The sequence below is a fragment of the Ylistrum balloti genome, unplaced genomic scaffold (genome assembly GCF_031769215.1).
Source record: "Ylistrum balloti isolate Yb309-2 unplaced genomic scaffold, AGI_CSIRO_Ybal_v1 Utg371090, whole genome shotgun sequence".
In the NCBI taxonomy this organism is placed as follows: Eukaryota; Metazoa; Mollusca; class Bivalvia; order Pectinida; family Pectinidae; genus Ylistrum; species Ylistrum balloti.
The window spans coordinates 209136-224328 of record NW_026782601.1 but is presented as its reverse complement, the minus strand read 5'-3'; the positions used below and the strand labels follow the sequence as shown (position 1 = coordinate 224328).

Genomic DNA, 15193 nt, shown 5'->3' with positions numbered 1-15193 from the left:
AGCTATAACTTGTCAAACTCCAGGAGGATGTTTTTCGGGTCTTTGAGTAATTGTAATTGTCTGGACAGAATGTATCCTCCCAACAACCATCTGACTTCTGCTATTTGACTGTGGGTGGTTGTATGGTGCAGTGGTATCGCACTTGTCTTCCACCTAAATGTCTGGGGTTCAATTCCCGCAATGGACGTGACAAGGTATGGGGTAACCCGATTAATAATACCAGTTTCATATGTCCATGTGACCAATATAACAATGTTAACAAAATAATCACACTTTAACATTTATTACTGAAGATCCTGAATACGACAACATACAGAAATAAATTATAATGATAAGGATGAACCTTATTGTTTACACAGTAGGAACTCAGTGAGAACAACCTCTTTTAAATTCATGTACATGTATATACCATACTGTGAAAAAAAATTATGATCATAAACTTTGTTCATCGAGACTGAATGTTGAAAGATTGGTTTCCACAATATTTGGAGGGTTTTAAGTTATATAACACAATTCCATTTTCTGGAAGAAAAAATGGAAGCCACAGTCTGGCTTTGGCGTCTCTTACCACATGCTTCAACAAGGGGTATCATGGAAGGGACATAACTCGACAGAAAATCGTTAAATCAAAAATTAAGGGTCCGAACAAGCAGCATGGCCAGCATCACTCCAGACAACTTTTGTCCACAGAAGTTAAAGACCTGCACTTGATTTCTTTTATCAAGATACAAACAAGGGTGTTTGATTTTAAACTGTATTGTTACTGTATTTATAAAACGACCAAACACAATGAATAATTCCGTGGAAGAAGATCAGTTCTATGTTAACCTGGATGGCCCTAGTAGATATGTTTAGGGGATTGCCTAAATGATAAGTATATACAGTTTTTATGCTTTTTCCCTACACTTTGTTCACTACAAGTATGTCAAGCTGTATTGGTAACTCTGGGAACCAATTTTTGTCGTCTTGTTCCAGATATGGATTAAAAGAAATAGCATATATATTCTCAGATTAATAACTAACTTTTGTTTTATGAAACACATACTTAAATACTGATAATATTTTAATCGAACGACATTTCATCCAAATGTTTTGGTGAAATGTGCCATGTAAGTGTCCAATAGTATTATCATTCTTCTGAAACATAATTCAAAATGCTCCACACAAACACTCAGTGTGATGACAAATACTACAAAGCTGTCTATAATTTTTTCTGAATCAGGGTTAGGCATATTTTCCTCTGATAAGTTTTGTAAACTGTAGTAAACACATCTAACATTGCAGTTCTTGTCAGACACTTCCATTGGAAATCTAAAAAAAGAACAAAAAAACACCAAAAAATAAACATTATACAAAAATGTCATATAAAGATATGTTCTACTAACATGATTTCCGTCAAAACTGTATGAATTAACAGCGAATTTAGAACTTTCACCTGAACATTTTAAATATCTTTGTGATTGACAGCTAAAATCTGGGATTATTAAAGCAAAATACTAATTTGAAATTTCAATGTTTGATGAAGAATAAAATATAAAAAAAACCTTTTGTAAAATGATTTTGCAAGTTGACTGTTCCTTAAAGCATTAACAAATTAAAATACAAAGTATGTACCTAGTTGTGGAGGATAGTGTCATAAGCCTGCTGTACACCAGGGTAAACATCTGTCGCTCTGGCTTTCAGTGACAACTGTAATTATAAAAAGAAACGGAAATGGTCAGAAAAGTGTAAATTCAAAATAAAGAAGTAACATTCATGTGAAATTTGAAGTGAATAACATGAGTTCATTAATTAAAATGAATTCTCCATCTGATTCAGACAAATCACCTGAAAGATAAAAAATATCTCCATTTGATATGCTTCCTTTTCAAAAGATTGCCACGCAAAATAAAACAGATTTTTTTTTTTTTTTTTTTTTATAAACCTGAGGTTTGGATTTAATTGTCAACACATCTAAACAAGCATATGAACAAAACTGTCCCAGGAGTCGAGAAATTCAGACAATAATGTTAACAAAACTGTCTACCAAATGCCGTAAATCACATGAGATGGCATGTCTACTACAGAGTGTGCATACCATGAAGTTCTGGTTACTGGGCTGGATCTTGAGCTCGGCAAGGACCCATATTCCATTAGTGAGTTTGAGTGACTGATACAGCATATCCTGGCCCTCAACATTACGCTTAGCAATCGTAAAAATGTTACTGTTTCTTAACTTCTGTTGCACAGTATCTGAAACAAAACGTAAGTGTTGATATAGTTAGAAAAAATCATTTGTTATTGATTACTAAAGGTATCTTACCTGCCTAGAGCAAAGATTCAAATGAGTACAGCTCTGGAACTGTCTCAAATGTCACACTTTACAACTTTACAAAGTTACATTAGAACTCATGCAGTCTGATTTATCAATAAAATGTTACATCTTCCAAAAATGCATACCTGCATTGTGCTGCACGTTAGATATAGTACTCTGGACCTCGTTAGTGGCAGGTATATCCTTCCAGGTAGCCAGGAACACTCTCTTGTCCATTTCACCATCCTCCACGAACAGCACATGCATTGGGATACTACAGCTAAAGTAGAACACATCGATATTGTTCTTAACGGCCACCTGTAAAACATAAAATATATCAATCTGTATTCACACTAAAACATGTATTTTCAACTTTAATATCAAACCAATGAACACTTTTTCCTACCTTGTGTACACTAATTAAGAACCATTAAGATTGTTCTGGTGTGACTTTATACCTGTAGATTAGTCAGGGGATCCATCTTCTGTACTGGGCCCATGTGATTAAGCTCAAGAGAGGCTGATGCCCCTTGGTTAGGAGGCAGTGGACTTTGAACTTGTAAAGGTGCTGCAGCCGTCAAACCAAAACTGTCAATTAAAAAATAAAGGAAATAATTTTGATGTAATTAGCCTTCAAATGAACACCATGGAAACACTAAATTGAAGTGAATCGTTTTCTTGTCATTTATCATATATTAACAACTATCACAAATACTAATCAAAGTGACTTTGCAATAAAAAGCCAATTTGTGAAAATCTGAAGTTGAAAGACACACAAACAGCTACATTGAAGATTTTGAATAAAATTTTCTCAATACAAAAAAAACTATGAACCAAGTCCACAAATTTTTATTTAAATGTATGGATAATGTAAGATTCAGTTGATCACTTAACTAAAATTCCTTTGCAAATATTCGATCTACTGTTTTAACACAAACTTAAGTAAAAGATATTATTTTTCACAGTAGAAATGAAATGAGTTCTGGTTTACTCTCTCCATTTCATTAATTCTTTGATTTTATTTCATCCAGGAAAAATTCAATCCCTGAAAAAACAGCATTTGTGACAAGAACATTCCCAAGTTCAAGGAACTTTTATCAATTGTGAGTAAATAATCATCATTCATTATCAGAACAGTATAAAAACTTCTGAATTGAACAAATTAAATATGATTTTACAGTCATTTCTTTCAAAGACAATTCAATTACCAATTTCAACGCTGAAATCATGAAGAAGAGTCTCCACGTAACTTTTTATAAAATACATTATGCCATTGATACATTTTCAGAGGGCTACCCTTTCCATACGGAAAGTTAAATTGAAACCCGATTATTTCATACATGTGTTCTAAAGATCATGCAACAAGCTTTAAATAATGGAAGTTCTTCAGCCAAAGCAATGCTATGGAATCAGACATGTGATCAGGAGGTGATAGTGATGTGACAAAGCACAACATTTACCTGTTTTTATTGAACTGAACAGCAAATCCTGACATTGGCTGCATAGCTTTATTTGTAAATGTAAACTCCATATAAACTGCATTCTGTTTGCGTGAGAATGTTCCGTTAATTTCCAATCCTTTACCTTTAGCAGCTTGTAACCAAACCTGTAAAATATGATGAATTTTTCAGTAATTATTGCTGTTTCTTTTCAATAATGATGAGAATTCTCTCAATTGACACAACAGTTTTTTTCATTAATTGACAAAACATTGGTTTTCAGTTGAAGAGAAGAAACAGATATCTTAGTGATTTTTTTTCATTATTTGATAAAAGCATCTGATTACAGCTGATGTGAAGTGACAAACATCTGTTTTCAGCTGACAAGGACCTGTACTTACTTCTGATGGTGGGACATAGGACTGCGTCTGTGGCATACCAAAGATGTCCCCAAGTCCTCCTAATGTATCTCCTCCAGTCACTGGCCCGCCAAGCTACCAAAAAACATAACAGATAAAACATGCTTTCTAAAACCAGAAAAGAAGGTTTTTTCATTCACACCCTGTTTTTGTTTGGCTATCGTGTTATATGTAACCAGATGTCTCAAAATTTTGTGAGGAGATTGACAAGCGCTATCTATATAGTAACCTAATATTCTACTTGACATCAGCTAGTTTTCTTTGCTTTTAAATGTTTAGCATTTTGCCATAGGAGTCAATAGTTTCATTCTTTCCAGTAAAATGTACCCTAGAGAACTAGTCTAAGCACTCCCATGTAAAACACTTGTTTTCTGACATGGTATACATACAAGAGAGTCGAGACCCTCGCCAAGGAGATCCATAGCCCCAGAGGTCTGTACAGGGGTTTGAGAGGTTGGGTTGGAGTACATCTGCTGCTGTTGCATGGAGGGTCCCCCCAAGTCCATGTCGAGGAGGTCCCCAATAAGGGAGTCCACACCCGGGATGACTGTTGCCTGGGGTGGAGGCTGGGCTGATGGCATTTCTCCCCCGGGGGAAGCAGTATCTGGTGCTCCCATTTCCTCTGTGTCACCCAGATTTCCTCTGTAATATAGAATTACCATGTGTTTAAACATTCTCTAATTACAATATTTAAAGCTTGTTTAATAGACTTTCATATCATATTTGTCTCCAGGAACAGCGTTTTAAACCCCTACCTTACTGGAGACTATCAAAGTACAGTAAAACACAGATCAGTTGAAGTTGACGGTCCCAAATGAAATACTCAACTTATCCAATGGTCAGTCACATTTCTAGGACTAGATCTGCACTAATGACTCTGTTCTGTGAGGACTACAACCATACTTACAATTGTGACCTGTGTAGAAAAGAAGTGTATTCATGGCTGTGACCTGGGAGGACTAAAACCGTACCTACGACTGTAACCTGGGGGAACTAAAACCGTACCTACGACTGTAACCTGGGAGAACTAAAACTGTACCTACGACTGTAACCTGGGGGAACTAAAACCGTACCTACGACTGTAACCTGGGGGAACTAAAACCATACCTACGACTGTAACCTGGGAGAACTAAAACCATACCTACGACTGTGACCTGGGAGAACTAAAACCATACCTACGACTGTGACCTGGGAGAACTAAAACTGTACTTAAAACTGTGACCTGGGAGGACAAGAACTGTACCTACGTACCTACGACTGTGACCTGGGAGAACTAAAACCGTACCTACGACTGTAACCTGGGGGAACTAAAACCGTACCTACGACTGTAACCTGGGAGAACTAAAACCGTACCTACAACTTTGACCTGGGAGAACTAAAACCGTACTTAAAACTGTGACCTGGGAGGACAAGAACTGTACCTACGACTGTGACCTGGGAGAACTAAAACCGTACCTATGACTGTAACCTGGGGGAACTAAAACCGTACCTACGACTGTAACCTGGGAGAACTAAAACCGTACCTACGACTGTGACCTGGGAGAACTAAAACCGTACCTACGACTGTGACCTGGGAGAACTAAAACCGTACCTACGACTGTAACCTGGGAGAACTAAAACCGTACCTAAGACTGTAACCTGGGTGGACTAGAACCATACTTAAAACTGTGACCTGGGTGGACTAGAACTGTACTTACGACTGTGACCTGGGAGGAAGTGCCCTTTTGAATGAGGATTTGGATCCCTCTACAAACGAGTTGGGTGGCTTGTGGTAGACTGATGCAAGACTGGAAATATGACAAATAAGCTCGTCTAGAAGTGTTGGCTCAATCAGGTCAGTCTCCTCAGAGATGAGTGGTTTCTCTGCTAGAACGACATCCTTTGCAGCTGCTGGATCTGTGGACAACAGTCGCCAGTAGATGTAGCCTCGGTCGCGAAGATCAGGGTTATCACTGTCCTGTAAAACAAATAAAAAATGCCAAATGGGCCAATACTAGTCTATAGGTTAAGGACTGAAGAGCTAAGTTGATAACAGTTCCACACGATACTGGTTAGTTTACTCTGAACATTTCATTTTAATTTGAAGGAATTCCCAGGGAACATGGTTGTGATCTCTGATATCAGGATATCTATTTCCCACAAAGTGAACTTGTATGCAGCAAACTGAATGATATGCTGTATCTACTTGTGTGTACCTGAGGATAAATGTAGCTATATCTTCCTGTGTGTACCTGGGGATAAATGTAGCTGTATCTACTTGTGTGTAACTGGGGATAAATGTAGCTGTATCTTCCTGTGTGTACCTGGGGATAAATGTAGCTGTATCTTCTTGTGTGTACCTGGGGATAAATGAAGCTGTACCTACTTGTGTGTACCTGGGGATAAATGTAGCTGTACCTTCCTGTGTGTACCTGGGGATAAATGTAGCTGTACCTTCCTGTGTGTACCTGGGTTTAAATGCAGTTGTACTTACCTGTGTGGCTAGACTTAGAACTTGTTGTACAAGCTCCTGAGTGTCAGTGGGGCGTTTCAGGAACAGTTTCACAATGGCTGTCAACAGCTGTAGCTGTACCTGTAGACATTATAGTAAGTGGTTAAATCAATACTGTCAACTGGTCTCTATCATTGTTACTTCAAATCATGAATTGAACATCTTTACCTTAATAGCATTTCATTTTAATAAAAATTTCTGTTAATCAATATACTGCACCTGTGTGTTCTCATCCTGGAAGCCCTCCAAGAAACTTTCGAGTAGCTCATCAGCATTGTCAATTCTCTCAGCATACTCCCCAATGATCCAGATCATAGAAGCCCTTGTGATTGGAATTGAAATCTCAATTTTTGATGTTTTATCTCATGTCATTTCAGTACATTTAATTAAAAAGACATTAACATAAAATACATCTTTTAACAAAAATTCCATTTTCTCACTCAATAACATTTTTAGTTTGTGTTCTTGTGTTCCAATAATTTCAGTCAACCATCACTAAGGATATTAAAACAATGAAGAAAACAGTGGTTTTAAGTGGTTTTCTGCTCAAAGTGTTAAATGCTGTTTATTTTGATAATTATAATGACCACCCAATACTACCTGGCTTCTGGTTCATCCAATGTGTCCAGATTTTCACATAAAGTGGCAATAATGCTCTCATACTTGTTGGGGTATTTTCTGAAAATATCCTGAACAAAAGATCAGAACATAGCTGTAAGTCTAAGGATACATTACCTAAAATAAATAATTGTATACCGAAATTAACACTAAATTTCAGTGATGTGTTTGCGAAAGTAACTTAAGCAAATTTTGACATGACTGCAAATTTTGACATGACTAGTTAATGAGTTGATATTGAAGGACATTTTCTTAGGAAGATAATCTTTTCAGGATTGTAAAACATTTTTACCTTAATGACAACAATGGCTTCTTGTACAACATAGTTGACCTTGGTCTGAATGAGGTCAAGGAGTGTGCTCACACATCTTTCGGCAGCCTGTTCTACCTTAATAGCACAACGCCCTATAGCACGTACAGATTTACGCACAAAGTCCACGTCTACTTCTGTAGCATACCTGTATAAACCAAAGATTTTTGTTCAAAATTCACCACATAAAATTCTGTTTTACTTTATATCATTTAAAAATGATAATTCTCAAAAAAATACAAGTCTAAATTCGTTATGATTGTTTGAAGATTTGGACAAATACTAGATCTTTCTGTTTATAGACAGTTATCATGCAAAATACAAAATGATTGTGTTGTGAAACCTAGTGGTTACAGAAGTTTGTTTTTCATTTGCAAAACCAATATTTTTTTTTCATTAGTGAAAAATCCTTGCAACTAAAATACATTTATAAGAAAACAAGACGAAAAAATCCTCACAGAGTTTGTTGGTTTTACTAATGAAATAGACCAAGCTGTTTTACACACTTACTCCTTGAGTTCAGCCAGAACCTGAGCTATGTTAGCCTGTGTGGCAAGACGAATCATGATATCCAACTTCTCCAGTTTCACATAGATGGGGTCATTGTATTTGACGAAGAATACCTTCATCTCATTCTTCAATATGTCAGGTCTACAACAGATATACACATCAACACTTCATGGCTCCCATGGCTTCTCCTACTGAGAGATTTCCCAGTTAAACTAGTTTTACTGTGAAAAAGTATTTACCTCCTTCCAACCCAATTAAAAATGTTTGATTATCTTAAATATTTTGAAATTTGGAGAGAAAATTAAGATGTAACACAACAAAATTTATATGAATGTGAATTAATTTCACACAATAAACCAGACAATTATTTTGTTCCATATAATGAACAACTGTAAAAAGAAAGTCTTTAATTCAATTGAATGATAAACGTATTGAGAATATTTTAATCCTAGACAGTATTAGAAGAGGCTTTTAAGACCTTGCTGGTATATTTACAACTGTAAAGAAAAAGTTGAAACTGCCTACCTTTTCTGGACAATGAGGTTGATATTACGGAGGGCAACATATTGGATTTCAGGTTCTGCAGACAACAGGGTGACAAGGGGAGGAGCTAATTTCTTTACCAGCATGGATACATATTCACTGTTTGGTTCTAACATCTCCATAAACTTCATCACAACCTGTTACAAAATAAAGCTATCTATCATCCACTACTTACTAACACAAGTACGAAACCTAAACAAAGGGCAATCACTCTGATTATACTAAATCAAATACTTGATTTAATTTCTGATCTGTCCCATCTGATAAAGTACATACATCATTTCTTGTCATTTATACATGGCAAAGCATATAGGCTAGTTTTTGCATTTATATACGTCCCTAGTGATTTGTTACAACAATTTACTGGCAAGTAACATGTATATCATATTTTCTGGATTATAAGCTGCATCGTTTTTACTTCGTGAGTCGGGTGTGTGGCTTACGTACCAGTGTGACTTATATTTAGATAAGAAAATTGGCAAGATTAAAAAAAAAAACAAAAACAGGAAGTCATACCAGTACACCAGACTGTACTGTACTTGCAATCATATGCAGGATGATTTGAAGATTGATATAAAAACAACATTCTCATGGATTTAATTTATCATACTTTTTAATATGAACCACTATGATATGTTCTGAACTTTCCTTGTTACTTCCAAGCCATGGCAGAAGTTAACAATAGCCTTTTGCACAATGAGATTGATAGGTCATTGAGTTATAGGTCTAATTCCAGAACAACCGCCATGCTTGTTCACGATATGAATTGCTTTGTGTAATTTACAAGAAGAAATGATATGAGACTATAAGAATTTGGTCAGCATACAAAAGCCTTCATTAATATTTAACAGGACAGACGCTGATGGAGTTTAGTAAATCGTCTGGCCCTATATCTGTGCATAGATAATCTGTGAAGGCACCCGAGCCAAACAAGATCGATACTTGCTATTTTACGTTTTCTGAAATACATCTATGATTATCTAAAATTATCTGTGTAAAATTTATTTGCAAATTTAATTAGATATTTCTCTAATGATCTTGATAAGTTGCCCTCTGTTGTCTGTTATATGAACAAACTTTGGTCAGCGTAATGGTAACCACTTCGTAGGAACTGCCTTCTGATTTCTGTTACCGGTATATCAAATGTCAACAAGTGATCACCCTATCATGAGAAAGGGTGCAGCTTATATGTGATCCAATAAAAAATGCAAAAGCTGGCCCTGCAGCTTACATACCAGTGCGACTTATAACCCGGAAGAAATAGTACATTCAGTTAACATATAGCATTCAACAATGGCAGTCTCTTACCTTGACTGCTGATAGGACAACTGCGGCGTTGGCATGGGCCAGGCGAGGAGTCACTCTCTCAGAGATGCTTTGGGCCTCCTTGTCATCCTTAGGAGTATAGTTGGAAATGGCATCCAGGATAAACACCTGACCCCACCTGTAAATATTACCAGGTCATCAGATAAATAAATGAAGGATGAACACCTGACCCCACCTGTAAATATTACCAGGTCAACAGATAAATAAATGAAGGATGAACACCTGACCCACCTGTAAATATTACCAGGTCATCAGATAAATAAATGAAGGATAAACACCTGACCCCACCTGTAAATATTACCATGTCATCAGATAAATAAATGAAGGATGAACACCTGACCCCACCTGTAAATATTACTAGGTCATCAGATAAATAAATGAAGGATGAACACCTGACCCCACCTGTAAATATTACCAGGTCAACAGATAAATAAATGAAGGATAAACACCTGACCCCACCTGTAAATATTACCAGGTCATTAGATAAATAAATGAAGGATGAACACCTGACCCCACCTGTAAATATTACCAGGTCAACAGATAAATAAATGAAGGATGAACACCTGACCCCACCTGTAAATATTACTAGGTCATCAGATAAATAAATGAAGGATAAACACCTAGCCCAACCTATACACATTACCAATAAGACTGAGAATTGTTACATTATAAAGAGGGGAAAATTTATCTATATGAAATAGTGCTATTCACTGAGTGTCTTTTGCACAATCTTGGACATTGCAGGTGAAAGACACTGCTGGTGGACTTTTAGTCCCCTACGTTTGCTGAAACCTGCATGCCACATTTTAATTCATTCAAACAACAGCATGGTTCAGAATATACACATGTAGTTGACGTAGTTCAAACATTGACAGATATATGAAAATTTAGAAATTTAATGCATTATGGAGATTAAGCACCTCCCAATCTAGGTTTTGATTTTTCTTTTTATCACTTTGGATTTTCCTCACTCACCTCCTAGGCTTCAATATTAAAGCCCTTAGCATCACTGACGAGCCATTGAAGGATAATCCATTTTAATTAATTGTTTTTCTCTACTGTATCTAACTCTAAATTTGTATTAAAGGTGCTATTTAATTGTCTTTTGTACAGTCTTAAAGAACAATAAAATGTTTGTTGACCAATATTTCTACTTACTCTGTACACTCATTGAGAGCGGTGAGAAGCTTGTTAATGGTGTTACCATTCATCACCAACACCTGTTGAGCAGTCGGTGATGACTCCAGTATCTCCGTTATAGCTGCTACAGCATTGGCCACTACCTGTAAAACACTGAAGAATTCAGTAATCCAGTCTCAATCAATCATTTCTGTCATTTCTGTTATAAAAATTAACCTCCTTTTCAGTATAAAGGATTCTGAACTTTGATGTTTTAAGATAAGAAACTTATAATTCACAGATTTTGAAATTTTTCTATGAAAAAAGGCCAGTAATTGCTCAAGGCATTGTCTATTTTTGAGAGTACCTTTTCTTCAGTAACATAAAAACATCACTGTAAATTTCTAGCCAGTAAGCCACTGATAACCTTATGAAACACTGCAGAGCAAATACAACTCCAAGATTTTTTTCAAATTTCAAAATCTAATTCCCTCATCAAAATGAATAACACAAGCTATCCCACCTCACCAAATGGTTACAATCTTTGCCTAAATGTGCTTTTCAAAAATGTTACATGCCTGTGAACAAACGAGTTTGATGACACTTTTAATTTATCATGTCAAGCATGAATCGGGACAGATCTGCAAATATCAATACAGACTTTGAAAAGTTTAGTAGAGATTCATCAGGAAGCATGTACCATCAAAACCTAAGTAATGTGCACAGGTACATTTTGGGGCTGAAAACATGAAAAAAAAACCCTTCTATTCGCATAATGTGTGCACCCAAAAATTCCAGTCAATATTGATCCCCAGGAGCCAAGAAATCAATCTCAGAATTTTCAGCCAACACATCAGATCAACGATATAAAGTCCAAAACTTAAAAGTATTCTCCTCAGGTTCTGTTTTCACTTCATTTACTAACTTTTCATTACCTTCAATTTTTAAAGGTATAACACAATTACAAAAAAAAAACAACAAAAAACAAAAAAAAAACAAAAAAAAAAAAAAAAAAAACTGCGTAATGTTTGTGTTGAAATTACAGGTACAAGTCATTATCTATCTATTGATAACCAAACCAGGTAATTACAATCTCTGTGAGTCAAGTTTTCTTTCGTGTCTCTCGGTCACATGCATGCGCCAGCTGACCTAAATTGTGGCCCTAACTCTGTATATGCAAGCAATCTGTACACAGGGCACGGAATGGCATGGCAAGGAATGTAGTGTAGCCATGCATATGTGTCACATTACACATTTTAGTAAGATAATGGTGCCTGGACTACCCCTTTATTCTCTCTCTCTCAAAAAAAAAGGAAAACTGTGCACATTACATGGGTTTTTACAGGAAGATCAGTAGGCTGTACTTCTTTCATATTTGAACAGCCCTGGTATAACTTGTCAAACAAATAAATAAAAAAACCCAAGACAGGTGGTTATGTGTTACTTGCCATTGGGTTGGAGTCAGACAACATATCTTTAAGGAGATCCAGGAAACCTTGGTCCTCCACCAGCTGAGCATTGATATCATGGAGCTTTGCCACACAAACTGCAGCTGTCTTTCTCACATAGGGGTCCTCATCCTTCAGACAGTTCCTCAGAGGCTGACATAGGTAGTCAATGATCTTGTCCACACGAATGCAACCCATAGTCCTTACAGCAAGAGCTCGGATCAGAGGATTAGCATCCTCACAGTCCTATGTTATTTAACATAAAAAGTTTTGAAATTCCCAATACACATATAACATTTTAGGCCTGGTTTACTTTCCTTATTTGTACATAAACAATTTAAAAAAGTTACTGGTATGCATTTTTATATCAGGATGTTACAAGAATTTCGTCCCTTTAACAAGTAGAAATCAATATCAGTATAAAAGAAGAAGTACTGCAATATGTTGAATGCATAGAACTGTTGGAATACATTTCAGCATCGGATTGAAAAGTAGATTTCAAATTAAAAATAGCCTGAAAATTAATCAAAAGATATAGCCTTACTGTAAAACCATAAAATTATGTTGCAGATTTATTGTGTTGATTTTGTAGGCAATCTTTATTGAATGAATACTAGAGGATTTCATGTGTTGTTTTTATCCATGATATCAGGTGTATATCAACCCCACAAAAATAAAAGATTTTTTACTTTTTTTAAAAAATTTTTTTTTTATTTTACTACAATAACCAAAATAAAATCTTGAACAATTCCTATAAAGAGAAAATGTAGTCAAATTTGTGATTCATGATCACATAGGTTTAGCTTTGTTGGCTAGAACAGCCATTTATAATCTGGAGGTCCTCAGTTCAAAGTTAGCTACAGCTAGGTGTTATTACGGTAAGAACATACTTAACTAAAGTAGAAACTTTAAGAAAAGTATTTACAAAGTGTGAGTATTTAATAACACACCAACACAGGAGTAGAAACACATGATTAATTTAGCAACTGCAGGCAGTATGACCTCACCCTGACAAATGTGTTGACAGCCATAATAGCCATGTCAGGCTGACTCTTGGCATAGTTCATCAGGTATAAATACACCAGTTTCTTCAGCTCTAAGTTGTCTGTCTGTATGCAGTTGACAACATCTGGAAACAGGGCACTGAAAATATACAAAATTATTTTCTATATTTAGTAACACTTAAGAAATCAGAAAACAATTTGGAAACAATAAAATGTCTATAGACCATGAATTTCTCTACTTATATACAAATCAGTATCACTGTTTGAGAGATTACAATAAATGTTAATTGATATCAAATGGAAAATCTACAACCACTCTAAGGTCTTCTCATACTTAACTGATGCACAAACTTTAATTGATATTCCAACAGAAATGATGTACAAAGACTGAGTGTTTGTGAGTAGATTTTACCAAAACTATGATAGAATATATCTTGTATATTTGGTTCTCCAAAGTTCATTCAAAAAGAAATGTATAACACCTGAAAATGTTGATTCTTTTTCTACGGGTACTTCATACATCCTTTTGACATGCTTGCCCCTATTATTTTCTGACCTGACATTCTTGACTCAGTCTTTCACTTACCTCACATCCTTGCCAACTGTCATACTAGCGATAACCTTCTTTACAGCCTCTTTCTTCTTGTCTTTCTTATCGCTTTGGAGCTCTGCTTTCAGTTCAAATATTTCACCTGAAATTTGAAGATCACTATATTTGAGCAGTTATCTATCGTCTGTAGTTTTCTCATGATTGTAGTTTTTTGGGGATCTGTGTTGAAGTTAACTTGTGTTTTCTAGAGCCCACATTTTTTGACCACCTTAATGAAGTGTACCTTATTATACGTGTGGTAGAGACTGTTTGACTATCATATTGCTTTTGTCTAAAAGAATGGGGGTGGATGGGGGCTGCAGAACTTCAAAATTACCATTGGGTAGCCATGCCAATAGAAAAAAAGGTAAGAAAGTGAACTCTGAACTTGAAAAAAGTCCTTTAGAACCTTTACCTTTTTTGGTGGTAGTGAAATACTTTGAATCTGTCATCTTGGTTCAGCTAACTAATTGCACTATCAGGTGAAAAAATCCTGAAATAAAACAACACACAATATACAGATATTATATATTTTTAAATAAACTGTAACATTGAGTCGTTTGACTTGTTAAGTGTTGAATCATATATTACGTTTACTGGTCCAGTGATCCTCTTATTGTTCTACATGTAAAGAAATGTATACACAGCAGCAAAAGGGGGTGTGTCAGGATCACTTACAAATCGATATATTTAGATTTAGTCTCGGAGTTTTATCATCCAAATGAAATTTGGCAAAAATTTGTCTTGCGTATCTAAACTACTTTAATTCTATTAAAATAAGAATGAGAAAAAATTCCTGATATCCTGATAAAATACTAAAAATCAACCGATTCTACACTATTGACGTTTGGCAGTCATTAAACCGGAAGTAGCCGGTGAAAAATAGAAGATGAATATTGGGATAAAAGGAATGTTCATATAGAATAAATCACATCAGCCAAGGAAACACCACATATTCATTGTTCTGTTGATAATGCATTTCAGATTGTCTGCCAACCGATGTTGTAGATATAAGGTAGGTTGCTTACTTACTGCAAATAACTTCCGTCGTCGTCGACACGACACCGACCTTCACCTTTTATCC

The 15193-nt window shown here is 35.7% G+C and overlaps 1 protein-coding gene across 1 annotated transcript; it reads right to left on the bottom strand.

Annotated features, from left to right (window-relative positions):
• Nucleotides 1-267: 267 nt before the first annotated feature.
• Nucleotides 268-15159, bottom strand: LOC132560653 (AP-1 complex subunit beta-1-like). Its single transcript, XM_060225318.1, has 22 exons — nt 15142-15159; nt 14525-14602; nt 14107-14212; nt 13524-13659; nt 12517-12762; nt 11108-11232; nt 9932-10067; nt 8606-8760; nt 8081-8221; nt 7553-7718; nt 7243-7331; nt 6862-6964; nt 6625-6723; nt 5849-6108; nt 4541-4793; nt 4134-4226; nt 3754-3899; nt 2752-2881; nt 2440-2611; nt 2078-2232; nt 1615-1689; nt 268-1311 (listed from the first exon to the last, which is right to left on the bottom strand). The coding sequence occupies exons 2-21, from the start codon at nt 14559-14561 to the stop codon at nt 1615-1617; spliced, it is 2823 nt and encodes a 940-aa protein (XP_060081301.1). The 5' UTR covers nt 14562-14602; nt 15142-15159; the 3' UTR covers nt 268-1311.
• Nucleotides 15160-15193: the final 34 nt, after the last annotated feature.

Bases quoted from the DNA above. Each gene is read 5' to 3' on its own strand.
- LOC132560653 (XM_060225318.1), bottom strand. From the start codon at position 14,561: ATGACAGATTCAAAGTATTTCACTACCACCAAAAAAG. The intron at 12,763-13,523 runs GTGAGGTCATAC...TAAATAACATAG, and splicing joins CTGTCAACACATTTGTCAGG to GACTGTGAGGATGCTAATCC. The intron at 4,794-5,848 runs GTAAGTACAGTT...TCTATATTACAG, and splicing joins CTTCCTCCCAGGTCACAGTC to AGGAAATCTGGGTGACACAG.